This window comes from Genypterus blacodes, unplaced genomic scaffold, assembly GCF_046128005.1.
Source record: "Genypterus blacodes isolate CSIRO-AG114 ecotype Tasmania unplaced genomic scaffold, CSIRO-AGI_Gbla_v1 ptg000007l_1, whole genome shotgun sequence".
Classification (NCBI taxonomy): Eukaryota; Metazoa; Chordata; class Actinopteri; order Ophidiiformes; family Ophidiidae; genus Genypterus; species Genypterus blacodes.
The window spans coordinates 1676961-1694232 of record NW_027466821.1 but is presented as its reverse complement, the minus strand read 5'-3'; the positions used below and the strand labels follow the sequence as shown (position 1 = coordinate 1694232).

The window sequence follows — 17272 nt, the reverse complement described above, 5'->3', positions numbered from 1 at the left end:
CACCATCTTTGTCTTTGTTACTTCATGATTAATACATATTCTTAAACTTAATTAAAGATTCGATTGTTAAAGATCTGCTTGGTCATGCTGACTGGCTGCAGCATAATAAGATGATATTTCATTCTGCAACGCATTCTTGCAAAGTCATAAATTAAACCCGATGAAACATCCTGTTCTACATCTGCTCGTATTATCTAAGAAGCCCAGTTTCCTCCGAGTATTATCTGATGTAACACCGGTTCCGCGGTTGTGGGAAAACCTCCCATGGGCTCGCTTGTCTTAACTTAGCCCAGAAGGATGATGGGAAGGGGCACTGGGATGGCGAGCGTCACTGAAAACTTACACAAGTGTGACGCAGGCCCACGAGGCTCCCCGGTGAAACAAGTTAATAAAGGATCCCAACGGAGACGCTTTAATTCAGATTAGGGGAACGGCTTAGGTGGCAAAACTGGTTCCAGAGGGTCAATCATGCTGTGAGGGGTCAAAGAAAGGGTTAAAAAGACATGACCATCAGTGGAGAGGATATCCTGTAGACTAGAGGCACCGCTATGTTGAGACACTACTCTGAAAAGAGAAGTCTGCTTTCAGTGTGAAAATCTGGAAATTTCAAAATAAAATTCAAACTAAAGCCTGATTTCTCTGTTTGACAACACTGTTAGTCATGAAGTTAAGCCAAAGCAAAATAACATACAGTATATGTCAGGGCTGAAGTGTGTGCGTGTGTGGGCTGCTGTGTGTAAGCGTGATGGCAAGTGCGTGCGCTGAATGTGACCAGCAGGACGGAGCAATGCCATTGGCTGCCAGGAGGTGATTGCAGGGCTGACCTACATAACGTAAGGGTGGCTTGGTGAGGTGAAGAGGTCAAGGCGCATGTGGCTTAAAGTGGCCCAGGGGTCAAAGGTCAGTTCAGGCTGATGTATGTGTGAAGGATGACCTGGATGGCTGGGATATTCTGAATAGTATTATTGTCTTTTGCATTGCCAGGGAAAGAACAATACTGGATCATCGGCGACTTTTGGTTCTGACGGGTTTTAGTCACGTAATCATAAAGTACGTGACAGTGTGTTTGGCAGAATGAAGGTGCTATCTTACACATCTAACCGTGGAGACTTTATTTGCACTGTATGTTTTCTCAAGAGTTTCACTATCTGGACAAACATCAGACACAAACTCAAGTTGGGTTTCACAACAGCTCAACCTCAGTTTCTCCATCCTGAACACAAAGACTGGCAGCACTTTCTCACGCTCTGAATTGTTACAGTAGGAGAAACATACGTGCAGCTAATAATATTAATCAAACCCCTGTTCCATTGAGTTAGTAAGTAAGCCAAGGCCCCTACGTGGCAGAGCCGAAAGGAATTCAGCCATTAGTCACTGGATGAAGTACAAAATGTTTAACATAGCAAAGTGAGGAACATTTCGTAAGTCTTCCAGGGAGACAGAGTTTGTATTTATTCCTTAAACTTGGAATAAATACAAATTTAAAAGAATTTCAGGGACATTCAACATAAACATCAAAGGGTTTGTCAGGCTGGATAATAAACTGTAAACAGGAAATTAGCTGGACTCACATTAATAACTGTGTTTATGGTAAAAAGGTGAACAAGAGTTCAGAGTGTTTCCACAGCAGAAGCCCAAGATGATGCAACTTCAGCACACCGTCAAACCAGAAGGGCAGCGATCAGAGTCAAACCCTCCACCTGCACCGATCTGACAAACTGATGCCACATATCTCCGGTGCTTTGACCCTTCTTAATTGCACATGGAAAATAAACCTGAATCTGTTCGGTTTGGTTTTGTAACGATGACCTGCTGGCTGTGAGGCAACACTGCTGATCACTGTTTCACAATATTGCATGTAAGAAAGCAGGAGAAATGACTTTAGTAACAGCATTAATCTGCTTTATTCATTGAAATAGAATCGTTTTTAGGTGATCCAGATTACTGAGATAAACATGCCTGATTTTATTCACTATATGGAAAATTCCTGAAATTCCTGGGTCTGCCTATGGATCCAGGTGAACGCCTGAATATAAAGGGTCGGCCGTGAAATATTCTATTATTGCTCAAATATCAGGAGATAATCAAGTATTTTAGTCGCATAAAGAAGATAAAGTCTGTAAATATGTACTTATGTGCACATTGTGTGAGAACATAATGTGTGTGTTGATATCCTCACTGTTCTTTCCTTTGCATTCAAGCAGCATGCAGCTGAACACTCCAGCAAAACCTTGCTGCAATACTTAGTAGCATATTCTGTAAAAGAACAGAGCAGAACCCTGCATGTAAAAAAAATACATGTGATGTCAGATTTCTAGGTTCAAAAAGTTAAATTATTTTGTTTTAGCTGCAAAACCTGCACTGATAATCAAAACACTCTGGACTATCAGAGCCTATTCAACACATTTACTGATCTAATCTAATCAGGAACTCTTTAAGATTTAGTTTCATAGTTTCTTATTAGGGATGTCTGGTTCTTACTATATTTGATAACATCGGCTTGTTTTGTCTTTATCCTCAGATGGAATTTGCACAGTGAGCATGAGGAAGCAGGCTGGGCGGGCTGTTGATGTGAGTCTCTGCATGTCGCAATGAGTTTCATCACTTATCTGTCTGATGCAAACACCAGAAATAGAAAATCCTCTTCGATTCAACCTCCGTCACACTATCAGAATGAATCAATTTGAGTCAGCGTTGCATTCATCATAAAGATTTATACATCAACGAGTAGTGGTTATGATTAATACAGAAAGACATCAGACTAGATGTGCAACCCATGGCACGCAGCTCTATGGTCACCAGGAAGGGAAGTACCTGGCTGAGGAGCAGAAGAAGCATTGCTTGTATGCTTCCACTGTAAAGGAAACTAAGTCAGCTAGCACAGCACCCAATACCCACGACCGGCCAGATCCAGCAGGTGGAGTCTTGGGTATCGACCCAAACTTGACTCAAAGATGCAAATTGCAAACTGCAATAGTGAGATTAACAGCTAAAATCCTGCTGTCATGGTGCAGATAGTACTTGATGATGACGTCATGGAAACATCAATGACAAAATCTGTGATGTCATGGAGACGCCAGCCACCAATTTAAGAACCTTATTTCCATCCTGAACGACGAATCAACATCAACACAAACATGTTAATCGTGAACTCCCTATTTGTTTTGAGAAATCAAGATAAAGGGCCAAAACCTGTATTTGATGAGCAAAGGCTCAATCGACATCTATGTGATGCAGTCATCAGGGTTCAGGGCGAGGAGTTTCCAATTCTCTATTGCCGTAGCCAGTACTTTAGGTGAGTTGGTAAAAATAATTGAAATGCAACCAGTGGCGATTTCACAATACTTACAGCAACACATGAACTCGGTTGGCAACATTACTGCATATTCAAGAATCAAATCTCTGAGCCATTATTTACAATGACTGACAATATTGAGGCAATGTGTATAATATAGTAATTATGCATTACATTACATTACGATCATTTGGCGGACGCTTTTTATCCAAAGCGACTTACATTACATTATATTACCACCCTTCGCAGAGGGGGGAGCAATTGAGGGTTCGGTGCCTTGCTCAGGGGCACCTCGGCAGGGACTCGAACCGGCAACCCTCCGGTTCTTAAGCGGAAGCTCTACCCACTCGACTACTGCCTGCAGTATTTAAAGCTTAAACCACAACGCTTTTCATTTTTCCAGGATCCCAAGTAAGGATCCCTTTGGACGGTATGTCATCATGCCATCAGTTAAGATTGAGAAGATCAGCCCTCTTCTCAACAAGGAGGAGAGGGAGGCCGTGGAGGAATGTATTCAGAGGAAGAGAGGGGGAAGCAAGAAGAGAGAAGAACAAGCTGTAGGAAATTTGTAAAAACTCCAATCATGATGAAATTGATCTTGCACATTAGAACTTTTCCTATCCACGTTTTCATTTATTCCTCACCCAGAAAATAGCAGAGGAATGGAAGCGCAAACTCCACGAGGTAGATCTGTCAGGTCAGCTGGTCCACACGCTGAGGGAGCTGGAGCTGGAGGCCCGGGACCACGCACACTACTTCAAGCAGCAAACACATGGCATAAATACAGAACAAGAGGAGAAGATCAAAATGGTCAACAAGGTCAGAGATGAGCAATGGCAACATAATGAATAGTGAGTGGGGGAGCACGTGTATACTCATATTTGTGGATGACTCCTCAGCTGATTCAGCGAGCTCAGGGCCACACAGGATGGGATGGTCAGAGCCTTCAGAAGAAACAGAGGTGGCAAAGGTGAGAAACTGCGATGAGACTTCACATCATCACATTAGTTTTGCTGTAAGGTGGTAGATTCAAAGAGCAAATGCACTTTTAATTATTCAAATGCAGGGTGCAACAGAGAACAATCAGCAAAAAGAAGGAAGGCGACGTGAGGAAACATCAGAAGTCCCTCCACCGCCATGCAGAGGCCATCCAGCAGCATGAGAGGTTCATAGTCCAGCATAAGATGGTCAAGGAGGGAGAGCAGCTGAATGAGGACGCCGGACAGAGACACGGCTGCCCTGAAGACATCAAGGAGACGAAATCAAGGAAGCTCAAGTAAGAAAAAAGATGATGGACAGCTAGAAACTATACGGTTCCAGCACCGCTTGACCTTCTAATGGAACCATTAATTGATTCCTGCTGTAGGATAAAAAACACGACTCTTCTATAGGTGGTGGTTTTGTCAGCAGTAGTACAATTAGCGCTAATTAATTACACGCATGCATTGTGCAATACTGAATGTACTGTATGTAATACTATCTTGATATAGTTTTACCACAGGGGGGCGCTGTAGCCGGCTGTGTCGTCACAGCAGTCACGTTGTCCTCCTTGCCGGCCGGGTGGAGTTAAATAGCGGATGTGCACCGCACACCGGCAGATAATCGCCGCGGCTCAGCCAGTCTCAGTCTTCAGCTGTGACCTACCCGCTTTGACGCGCTCTGATCGGATCGGACACACACCGACACACACACCGGCCCCTTTACGCGTTTGGTTTGATTTTCTTCTCCGGGACCTAAAGCGACTCTGTTCCCCCACAGTGCCCGAGGAATGCCCAGAGAGCTGACCCAGAACAAGATCCAAAAGATCTGGGTGCCCACCAAGGATGACAAGCCGGCACCACGGAGAGGTAACACACACACACACACACTCACACACACACAGCGTCTCTACCGTATAGTCTGATGTATATTTGTATTTGTGTTTTACAGTACAAATACACATTTCTGCGACAAATACTATTGTTCAAATGACTCGATTATAAAATGATATGTATTCGCAGTGTCTGTGCCGCGCAATATAATATGAATAATAATATCTCTCATTATGATTTAGGTTCATACATCATTTATAAATCGTACACTGTAGTTTTGTCTTTGTATTTCGGCGCACATGTTCCTCTCACTGTCTCTTCAGCGATTATATCACATTTATAACATTTCGACTCCCCATCCTCGTAAACTATAAACTATAAACAGTACATCAGTTATATCTATTTGAGACCATAGAGATATAATATATAGAAATATACTACACTGATACCGGGTGTTCATTAACACGCCTGGCACGTCACATCAATCCGTGTGACGAGGCTCTAGTCGCTATGGTTACCACCGTGCCTGAAACCAGTGGCGGGGGGGAGCGATGCTATTGAAGCGCACGGCGCTCTGATTGGTCGGTGCGTGTGGCGCGACCCCACTGCTGCCTGAGTCCAGGGTGATCGGGGTCATATTGCAGAATTGTTAAATATAGAAGAATCATCGCGTTTACAGCGTTTCAATGAGCTGATGTACATTATAGGTGGAAATAAGAGCAAGGGAAGATGTTTTAATAACTATAAAAATGATATCAATCCATCCTGTTCATTTGATAATGGACTTCATCTGTGGCATAGGCAGCAGAAGAACAGGCCAGCAGCAGCAAAAATAAATAAATATAGCAATAGAAATGCTGTGACAAAGAGCATTAAGTATCATTTTGTCTTAAACATACTGTAAAACTCATTACATATACCTGATAAGAGAATAAGATCAGATAAATGAGGGCTTAAGCTGCTGTGGTCTTGTGGCTCTGTGCTGTTTTTAGATTATTGATTGCAGATTGTGAGTTATTGATCGAGGGAAGAAAGCACCGTCAGTATCATGGGCTCCTCTGTTCACTGCTCCCTTCACCCTCGCTCCCTTTCCTTCAATTAGATTTTTGATGCATTTCCTCTGAAGGTTGCTTGTCTGACTGTGCTTCAAGATCGGCTTATCGCTCCACAGTGAGCAAGTGATTTGATTTAACATTTGCAATGAATGCGGGTAAGGATTGAGGGCTAAGTGATGAGGTTTGGCCTATGAAGGACAGAGGTGGGCTGTGGTGAAAAGGAGAGGAGGAAGAGGAAGAGGAGGAGGAGGAGGAGGAGAGTGACTAGTAAGGGAGGAGGATTGCCTCAGAGTTGAGTCAGATGTTTTCACGTGTTGTGGAAACGGGATGAGTGGTCCAGCGAGGAAGTGTCTGGGATGCAGAACTGTGGGGGAGTTAGGAGAATTTCAGCTGCATGTTTATTTTACCTGCTGCTGAGATCAGCTGGGGACGAAGAGCTGACGGAGACAGGAAAAGCAGCCTGCACAACTGCCATGACAAAAAAAAAGCAGAAGCAGAGAAGAAAGAGTTGACCTTTTCAGATCTGTGTTTCCATACATCAGCCTGCCCACCCACACACACACACACACTGCACCTCACTGTGTGGGGAAGGAGGTCAACTTGCTGCAGCCACATATTGCATGATGTGGGATCAGATATCAGATCTGCCACGGCCAAGAGAGAAAATAGTCAGGCTGGCTTGTGCACGTTAATGGCGCCTCAAAGTGGGTCAGACGTGCAGTGAAATGGAGCTGATGGGTTTGTGGTGGCGGCAAACAGCCACGTGCATGAGAGATTAGAAGGAATGGGGCAGAGATGGATTCTAATTCTCGATCTCATCTCTCGTCACTGAAATGTCGGTCGCTCTTCTATCAGTATGAATGAATAAACGTGTAATGCTTTGAATCTCTGCAGCGTCCGGCGCTCCCAACTTCGCCAACCCGCCCACCGTCATCGTGATGGTCGGCCTTCCGGCTCGGGGGAAGACGTACATGTCCAAGAAGCTCACCCGCTACCTCAACTGGATCGGCTTGCCCACCAAAGGTACACAGATAAAAACACTGTACCGACTTTGAATATAGCTTTGAAAATTTTGTATAGAAACACACGCGCTTCATCTCATGTTTCTATCTCATCTTGCTCATGTTTGTTGCTTCTTCCCGTGTGTGTGTTGCAGTGTTTAATGTGGGGGAGTACCGCAGGGAGGCGGTGAAAAACTACAGCTCCTATGACTTCTTCAAGTCTGATAATGAAGGCGCTGTGAAGATCAGGCAGTAAGTCAATCACACACACACACACACACACACACATACACACACACGGACAGAAGGAATCAAGTCAGCGACACAGAGAATGAACCTCTGGACTCTGTCTTCCACAGACAATGTGCCTTAGCAGCCTTGAGGGACGTCAAGTTTTATTTGACGGACGAGGGCGGCCAGGTGGCGGTGAGTTTCCTCGCCTTTGTCCTGCGTCTCACCGTTGTCCTTCATTCTCACACCAGCTGTTGTCTTACGGAAACCCCTGGGTTGTGTCTCGCAGGTTTTCGACGCCACCAACACGACGAGGGAAAGGCGCGACATCATCCTCCAGTTTGGCAACGAAAACGGCTTCAAGGTAAGCGTTTCCATGGTGACCCGCTGAAAGTCGGATGAGACAAAACAGCCAGGCTTGAGCCCTTTTCTCGTTTCACACACAGATCTTCTTCATAGAGTCCGTGTGTGACGACCCCGGCGTCATCGCTACAAATATCATGGTGGGTGAGGAAGATGATGGGTGAGGAAGATGATGGGTGAAGAGTCTGCGGTGTCAGGCTTGTGTTATTTACCTTGTGACAATTCCGATTTGTCCCTGAACAGGAAGTGAAGGTGTCGTGCCCGGACTACCGCGACTGCAACAAGACGGACGCCATGCTGGATTTCCAGAAGAGGATTGATTGTTACAAAGCCAGCTACCAACCTCTGGACCCCGATCAGCACGACAGGTCAGTCATCAATACTCATTTTGATACTGGAAAAAGCTTCGTCCTTGTCATCCTCCAGTTCTCAGCATCATCATCTTTTCCTTTTCTCCCCTCAGAAATCTGTCCTTCATCAAGGTCATCGACGTGGGCCGGCGCTTCCTCGTCAACCAGATCCAGGACCACATCCAGAGCAAGATCGTCTACTACCTGATGAACATCCACGTCCAGCCCAGAACCATCTACCTGTGTCGGCACGGAGAGAGCATGGACAACCTGGAGGGACGCCTGGGGGGCGACTCAGGCCTTTCACCACGGGGGAAACAGGTACCAGAACCCCCCCGCCCCGCCCCGCCCCGCCCCGCCGCAGAGCTTTTCCACACCAGATCCTTGATATTTGAACGTTCTGATTTATAAACCTCTGTCGCCGCTCCTTTCCCGTTGCAGTTTTCGTCTGCCTTGGCTCGCTTTGTGGAGGGGCAGCAGCTGAGCAATCTGAAGGTTTGGACCAGCCAGCTGTGCCGCAGCATCCAGACGGTAGAACACCTGGGAGTCCCGTACGAACAGTGGAAGGCTCTCAATGAGATCGACTCTGTGAGTGTTATGGGAAGACACACACACACACACACACACACAGATTAGACAACATCACATGGCGCAGGCTGGCAAAGCTATCATTGAATATTGTGTTGAAATTTGTAGGGATTGTGTGAGGAGATGACGTACGATGAGGTGAAGGAGAAGTTCCCAGATGAGTTTGCGCTGAGAGATGAAGATAAATACTACTACCGCTACCCTGCTGGAGAGGTAACAAACACACACACACACACACACAAAACCAGAGTTCTGTAGGTCTCATGATTAAAATGGAGGCTAAAATGCATCCGATCCTCCCCGCCTGTAGTCCTACCAGGACCTGGTTCAGCGGGTGGAGCCGGTCATCATGGAGCTGGAGCGGCAGGAGAACGTTCTGGTGATCTGCCACCAGGCCGTCATGCGCTGCCTGCTGGCCTACTTCCTGGATAAGAGTGCAGGTGGGTAACTACAAATTGCAAAAATCAGCGCAGATTATCGAAAATGAGAAGGCGATCCGTGTTGGGTAACCGGCGTATCTGTGATGTGTTGATCCAGACGAGATGCCCTACCTGAAGTGTCCCCTCCACACGGTGCTGAAGCTCACCCCGGTGGCCTATGGGTGCAAAGTGGAGTCTATCTATCTGAATGTGGAGGCGGTGAACACCCACAGGGACAGACCTGAGGTGAGGCTGGATTAACGCTGACCCCGCTTTGATTCCACTATCAATTTGGAGAGTTTTCTTTGACCGTTTCAACTTTGTGAACTCCCACCCCAGGAGGTGAAGAGGGGTCCTGGCACCCTGCTCAGGAGGAACAGCGTGACTCCTCTGACTAGCCCCGAGTCCAACATCAAGAAACCTCGCATCGATGAGCTGGACGAGCCCCCGATCCAGGAGCTGCCCCACTCTGTGGCCTCGCTGGCCCTCTGCAGCCCCACACACATCCCCCTCGCCCTGGCTGGACAGGTGAGTCTCTGACGGACCCTGATGTCAATGCTGGACCAGTATATGGGTCCAATGTTATGCCCGGGTTTCTCTTGTCATCAGTGTCAACAGAAACTACATTTGCTGACCGATAGCTTTCTCTGTCACGCACTGCTCGGAGCACAAGTGCTTCCTATTGCAATCACTTTGCATGTCAAAGCTTACCAAAGTTGAGCTGGACATATATTTGCATTAGGTTTGTTTCCATGTCATCAGAGCAAACGTGGCCTCAGAACGTGACTGCAGGTCAGACACCGGACAAATGAAATGCAGTTAGGGCGAGTGTCAACACGGCCTGCACTCAATGTCAATGTGGGGGTTTGTTCACGCAAAATAGAACCTGAAATGAAAATAAGCAAAGCTATTGTATTTGTCTCCTAATACTGTATAAGCTCCCATCCCTAACAATGATATCCTGCCTGCAATCTAACATTTACGTAACATTTCAGCAGCTCTATAGTGACACTCCCATCCTGTTCCTCTCTGGTTTCCTCTTTATAACCTTCATATGTGTCCACTCACTCACTCACTCACTCACTCCTTTCTTGTCTTCTCTCTCTCTCTCTCTCTCTCTCCTCTGCCTCCCCTTCGTCCAGCACTGGCTGGGCAAAGTTTGCCTGTAAGTACATTTGCTCGCTGCACTCTGTCTCATTACATTCTCTGTGTTGGCATCGACCTCTTCCTCACTTGTCTGTAATGTTTCGCTGGGGAGAGCAAAAAGCGGTTTGCCAGCTCTACATTTCCTGCTCGTGGGGAACTCAGTGAAACTCCCACTCCTACATTCTGGTCATTCCTCTTTGTATCGGTGTCTTCATGGCGTCACTGTAATACACTGACTGTCCTGTTTTTGTCCTATTTCTGTCCCTTTCATGTCCCGCTTAAAGACGAACCATTCTCCACTATCTGAAAGTGGCCGCTCTTTTAGTCTTTCAAAGGTAAACATACTACAGAGGCTTAGCAGATGTGTAATAAATGAACATCTGGCGCCATCTTGGAGGACACAGATCTAGCCAATGTCAAGCAACCTTGTTCCCAAAGGAATCATCTCGTTACAAGCTGGTGGTCCAAGATCATCACTAAAATTAAGATGCTTTTGGGAAATGGGACCACGGTCTGGTCTGTTGCCTTGGTGATGACTGACGACCCCCAACATGGCCAAAGGAATGCGAAGGCCCGGTCCCTGTGATAGAAACTACAGCCTGACTGATACAGAAGTTTTGAGACCAATAATGAGATATTAGATCGAACAAATCTAACATAAATAGATGGACAGCTGGATGTTGACCTCTACAGAAAGGCATCCAGTTAGTTTGAAAGTAGACACCTAAACCAAAAACGAATAAACATTTACCTACAAAAATGTCATTTTGCAAATCATATCCTCCATATATGGGGATATGCTTGCGACCAAATATGGGCTTGCTGACATGTCGGTCAGGCTGTAGTTCAGACTCCACTTGCATTTTTCTGATATCTATTAGTAGCACTTCTCTCATACTGCGGACCTTATGTGGTTAAGTCTAGGTGTCATTTCTTGAGTCTACTTTTAAATCTAATTTCTGGTGCGTCTGCTTTTCCTGTCTAGACTTAGACGAGAATGTTCGGACCCAGGCAGCGTCACTGAGGGAAATGTCGTGTCTGGTGTTGTTATTCTTTTCCTCTGAAATGCTGTGGATACCACCAGCGTATGTGTGTGTCTGTGTGTGTGTTAACATCCTGTCAGTTTCGTTCATAATCACCCGGGGATTAACTCCAGGCCTTACACACACGGACTCAGCCACAGCAACCTGTTCACACACTCATGAACTCAGGGCGAGCCTCTAAATATATCATAGGACAAATCAGTGTGCGAGGAAACACAGGTGATGTAACCTGTGTTACATCACACGGGTATTATTATAGCCAATGAGGTATCTATGCAACCCAGCTGCAATTGATATTGTTGCTGACCTCCTGGCAACTGCATGTGATGTGTTGCACAGTTTGAAGTTGCAGCGATACGGAATGAGTCTCGTGTCTTAATGTCATTTGGTGCATTTTGTGTTTTTGTTGCAGAACCTGAGGGGGAACTCAGCCGGTCTACGTGACATCTTTCAGCCCTGCCTATGAGATTGCGCCGACCTGTTGCTTAACCAGGAAAAGGAGCACAAAGACTCGGAAACAACAACGACGAAAAGTGAAAATTTACCCTCAAAACAAAACATTTCTTAGTCTGCAAAATGAAAATCCAATCTGTCAAGTTTTTTTTTGTCATCTCGTCGTCCGAAGTCTGTCGGAAGTGAGTCGTATCGGCCATATCTTATTTCAAATCCAAACATTTAAATGCTTCCTTCTCTTCCACCTCGTCCTCACTACAGCTGGGACATTTTTCTGTCTCTGTGAAATGGATAAATCTGTGCTCTCTCCCCGTCTCCTCTGGGACACGATCAGAGGCGAGGGTGTGAATCCCTGTTCCCTGTCACAGCTCAGATGGCTCTCTGGAACTTTTTTTTTCAAAGACTTAACGATTAGCCAACACGTCCTGCTCATTTTGTTACCACGCACTGATGGATGTATTGTTCATTTAAATCAACAATGACTTTAGTTGAGTTTACACTTTAAACTATTTGGCACTTCTTCTTTTGACGTTTCAGTGATTTCATTTCAGTAATTTTGACGTCTGTAAGGTCTGCACGTATGCTGTCATGCTACAAAGCAAGCGATTATTTTGCACAGTGGGATGAAATGCAAACTTTTACTTACTATTCTTTTCTTGGTGTATGATTTCGATGAGCTGGATCTGTGCGTGTTCTCATCTCACGTCACTTGACGGGGCTGATCTTGCCATAGAGTGCCTGTAGTGCTTGTCCTGCTGTACTGTACGATGAGAGGCAGCACCTTTCACCTAATGACTCCACATATCATTTTTAATATTTAACTTTTGGTTTAAAATCTCCATTTAAATCTATTTGGCTTAGATGCTATACGGCATGCCAGCACATAGATTTCACTTTAATTTATTTTGTTTTGTCGTCTGCTACGCAAAAACATCTATATTTTTGTTATAACAATGCGTGCTGTTAATAATAACTCTCTGTAATTGTGAGTGTATATATAACTGGAGATAAATGAAGAAGCTGCTTATCTCTGGAATGACACTTTTATTGACCTGTTTGCTTCTGATACTTGAATATTGTTTTTTTTGTAAGAAGTGTTTTATTATACAGTTTATTTATTTCATGTAGATTTGAATGACTACTCGGGAGAGAAAGGCACCTTGTTTAAACCAGAGGTCTGTGCAGGAGAGGAAAGTATGTTGTAAAGCTTATTTTGCATCTGCTGGACCAATAAAACCACTGCGGGGAAATACACAGTTGTTTGTATTCATTTAGACCAAGATTAGTATGTAGCTGCCAGTGCTGCTGCTGCATTCAAGTGCTCTTCAAAGAATGGTTTATACCAAATGGTTATGTAAAGCATAGAGAAGAGAAAGATCACAACCCCTGCACAGCACATAGAATTGCACCAGTTTGGTGTTTTCATGTTCAATCACTATTTATCAGCATTCATGCCATTTCCGCCCGGCTCCAAAAGATGAAAACGTCATCTTATACGTCACAACAGGTCACGGGTTTATGTATTGTAAGTACGATTTGTCAACAATAAACGGTTATGGTAATAATGGTTAGTCTATGAACATTTGGGTCCTCACAGTCACAAGGATTAGAGTAGTACTGATCCTGTCGCTGGATGGATGGATAGATAGATAGATAGATAGATAGATAGATAGATAGATAGATAGATAGATAGATAATACCCATGGTGAACAAGGAGTCACCTGACAAGGGGCTAACATCTCTCAGAGGATAAATGCTAAATTATTGCCCACTGTCCCGCCTGCTGGATTACTGCTGTGAGATATATAAACACCAGAATGATGTTTGAGGGCCGCCATAAATGTCCCTTTTTTATAATCTGTCTTCCTTCACTGCGTCCATATTCGGTGCTAATCTGCAAAGTACACAGCCTGTCCAGACAGCACTCGTGACTCCACTCTCTGACCTGTTCATGAGTCACGCTGTGAGCCGCACTTTGCTTATCACGTTGATCGTAACTTGTCGCGTTCAGGATTTTGTGGTGAAACGACATCAGCATGATAAACAAGGGAATCTGCTTCCAAAGTGATTGGGCACAAAGTGGAAACAGGTCAATTGTGGAAAAACCCCTCCCTCTATTTCACAATGGCTGAGGGACACAATGTTTATTCTTAAACTCGAGAAAATCAAGATCACTATGAAGGGACACACTGATAAGATCTATCAGAGATGGCAACCATTTCTTTCCTACTTTACAGATCTACAGGCTATGCCAGACAAATGACTAAAAACCTGAACACAGAACAGTCCACCTTTTTATCAGGAGGTTAAGGACGGGGTTATTTGAATGTGGGGTTGTGATGGGTCGGGTTATCTTCTCTTTGTTTAGGCTTTTTTTTTTCTTCGCCACAGCCTATGATGCAATCTGTAGCTGCCTACACTTCTGTTTGACATCATCCTGTAAAAACTGTACCTGAGATCATCGCCTCAACATCACTGATGTCATCCGGGACTCTATGTCCACACTACTGTGACTTGTTTACACAACCTTCGGAGGGCTTTCTGCTGTTGCTCTTCTGTTTTGATTTACTTGAACATTCCCTATTTTGCCTCAGGATCTAAGCTCTCTTTTCCCACTCTCCCTCTGGCTCTCAGCCACTATTCGAAAATAGAACCTTCTTTCTTTTCTCTGCCTCTCTCTCTCTTTTGAGGTTAATTTTGTTCATCACATGCACTCACTTGAACCCAACAAGCAGTGATCATTGTGGTAATTGCTGTCCTCCTCCCGAGATTTGCCTCCCTCGGACTTTAAGTGATGGATTTGTTTGATTTAACTGCATTTCATGTGTCCTTTACTACAAAGGGTATAATGTATAACAACAAAGATGATCAGACTTGTTGCTATTTGGTTACTGACAACAGCCATTGTGGTGCTGATGTAACAACTCATATGGTCTCCTCTGTCTTTGCTTTCTCTCTCACTCATACACACAGAGAAACACAAACTCACACACAGACACACACTGAATTTGTCAATCAAATGTGGTATTTCCTCCAGAGTTGAATCATGGGTAGCCTGAGTGTGTTGGCTTAGACTGGTCATCCTGTGAGCAGAGTGGTTATGTGACTGCAGTCAGGTACACCACTTACACAACACCCATACACACTTGCCAATGTGACTCCCGACTCGTTCATCACTTCAGTTTTTCAAGTGGTCATTGATACACACAAACTCACACATGCATACACACTTTTTTGTGTCTTGAATAAATAAAATATGTGCGTTAGAATTTTAATTACTGTGTTGTGTTGGCTAAAGTAAACACACTTGTAGCCTGGGATTGGTGCAGGTGATTGTGCTGTGTGTGTGTGTAATCCCTGTGGGAGAGCAGATCTGCTGTGTCAGGCATATGAATGGTACACGGGCTTGGAGTTAACAGGCAACGCTAAGCCAGTATCACCACAAATAGCTGCCTAATGCTGCGCTGACGAAGGGCTCTGACTGTTCCCAATCACTCAGGGTGAAGGAATACAAAGAGTTTAATGCAGACTAGCCTCCTAAGTCAGTGGTGACATCATCCAATCAAACAATCTGACAAATGCTCCCCATGCGCTCACCTTCATGCAAATTCTTCCGCCGTTTCCAATTCTCTTGTATTCCTCTTTGGATTCTTGGACTTTCAGCAGTTTTATGCCAAATAATATTTACAACTGACTACATTTCTAAAGCTGAGTTTGCAGATTTTATGCGTAAATCTAAATGTAAAAATAATGACCTAAGTACCTTAAGTACAGAGAAAGCCTCAGCCTCTGCCCACGATATCTGCATAAGTTGAGTCGATGCATTTAGACCATGCATTAAGTAGTGTTATTATAATCTGGATTCTGCCTGCATTATCCAGCAGAGATGTGAGGTGATGTTTGCAGCTTGTGGGCAGAAATGAAATGAAATCTTCATTCAACTGCAATGACTATAAACCTGAACACAAAACCGTGGGTCGGGTCTTTGGTTGGGTTATCTTCTCTTTGTTTAGCCTTTTTTTCTTCCCCACAGCCTATGATGCGATCTGTCTGCTGTATGACATCATCCTATGATGATCATCGCATCAACATCACTGATGTCATCCGTGACTCTGCGTCCACACTACTGTGACTTGTTTACACAACCTTGGGCGGCTGGGGTTTTCTGCTGTTTCAGTTTTGATTTACTTGAACATCACATTCCCTATTTTGCCTCAGGATCTAAGTTCTCCTTTGTCTCTCTCCCTCTGGCTCTCTGCCGCTGAGTGAAAATAGAACTTTCTTTCTTTTCTCTCTCTCTCCTTTTCCCCCTTTCTACATAAAAAACAATATCCAAAATGTCCCATAACTGTATGAGCACTGTTATGTCAAATGCTTGCTTCAATAAAGAAATATACCACAGGAAGAAATCTTCATTTAGTTACCATCTTGCATTACCATCCATTTTTTGTTTCTGGACACAGGTCTAAATGGGGCCATTATGCTTCAGTCTCTCTCTTGTGACTCAGCAGCTCGTCGTCCCCTACATGATTATCTCTTCTTTATTAGCTGCTCATGTGACCGTGTTCTCTCTGAACCCTGAGTCATCCTGCCTAATGTATCCTAATCATATACATTTCTCAAATAGTGTGTGTACCACCAGTCTTATTGTGGCAAATAAATGAATAAATGGGTTTCATTTAGAGGCATCCCAAACTCACACACTCCTGAAAACACACAGTAGAAACTTTTCTGCCGACCTTGTGTCAGAGTCGGTAAACACGCTGCTTTATACGTCTTTATGGCTGCATGACATGAGTCATAACACAAAGCCTTTCTCAAACATTCCGCTTTGAGAGGACACAACGTCACAAGTTCCGGTTAGGGTCATGAGTGGAAGTTCACTGGTTCATGACCTCACGTCTCAAACACACACTGAGGTCATATCCTCTGTATTATATGATATATATGATATGAACAGCTTCCTGACAAACTCATTTACAAAACCAAGAATGCCCTAAACCGTTAACAACGACCGGCCTCCAGTGTGGACGTGCATGTCTGTAAGTGCTTTTACAGAGAGTGCTTTCCCTCCTTTGTGGGTAAAGCTCACCTCTCTCTGCTTGTACAGCGGCCATTGATGGAGAGATTCTGCTGCAAGCGGAGAGGGGCAGTCATTCAGACAGCTTTGAACGGAGACCAGACGATTCAAATGGCTGTGATCCATGATTATACTGGCTCTGAAGTGAAAGCCTGTGTACGTGATCCTCTGCAAATACATCAAAATCGCTCATTGTAGGGAGTCACGTAGCCACGCAGCTTTTGCTTTGTGCATTTTATGTTTGATCGATATCCTGGGTTTGATCTCTTTTTATTCAACAATATTAAGTGTACATTCATCCAATGTATTTGTACAGAATTAAATATTAATATTGTTATTATTATCACTATCATGATCATTATTATTTCTTTGTTTATTTTACTTTTTATCCGTTTTGGCAAATGTGATTAAATGTGAAGTTTATTTCAGAGAGTGGA

General features: G+C 44.4%; 1 protein-coding gene across 2 annotated transcripts; it reads left to right on the top strand.

Moving 5' to 3' along the window:
* Positions 1–4822: 4822 nt before the first annotated feature.
* On the top strand, positions 4823–13009 carry pfkfb3 (6-phosphofructo-2-kinase/fructose-2,6-biphosphatase 3). Of its 2 annotated transcripts, XM_076151150.1 has the most exons (15): positions 4823–5142; positions 7056–7184; positions 7318–7414; positions 7522–7588; positions 7683–7757; positions 7840–7896; positions 8000–8124; positions 8220–8427; positions 8548–8694; positions 8803–8907; positions 9005–9134; positions 9232–9359; positions 9453–9641; positions 10256–10278; positions 10544–11708. In XM_076151150.1, exons 1-15 carry the CDS (start codon positions 5064–5066, stop codon positions 10596–10598), a joined length of 1614 nt encoding a protein of 537 aa, XP_076007265.1. In that variant the 5' UTR covers positions 4823–5063; the 3' UTR covers positions 10599–11708. The 2 variants fall into 2 exon arrangements, with proteins under 2 accessions (XP_076007265.1, XP_076007257.1); XM_076151142.1 differs by lacking the exons at positions 10256–10278; positions 10544–11708 and adding an exon at positions 11715–13009 and having other exon boundaries at positions 4828–5142.
* Positions 13010–17272: the final 4263 nt, after the last annotated feature.

Coding starts and splice junctions, on each gene's coding strand:
- pfkfb3 (XM_076151150.1), top strand. CDS start 5,064: ATGCCCAGAGAGCTGACCCAGAACAAGATCCAAAAGATCTGGGTGCCC. Junction 9,135..9,231: donor CTTCCTGGATAAGAGTGCAG/GTGGGTAACTAC, acceptor GTGTTGATCCAG/ACGAGATGCCCTACCTGAAG. Junction 9,360..9,452: donor CCCACAGGGACAGACCTGAG/GTGAGGCTGGAT, acceptor CTCCCACCCCAG/GAGGTGAAGAGGGGTCCTGG.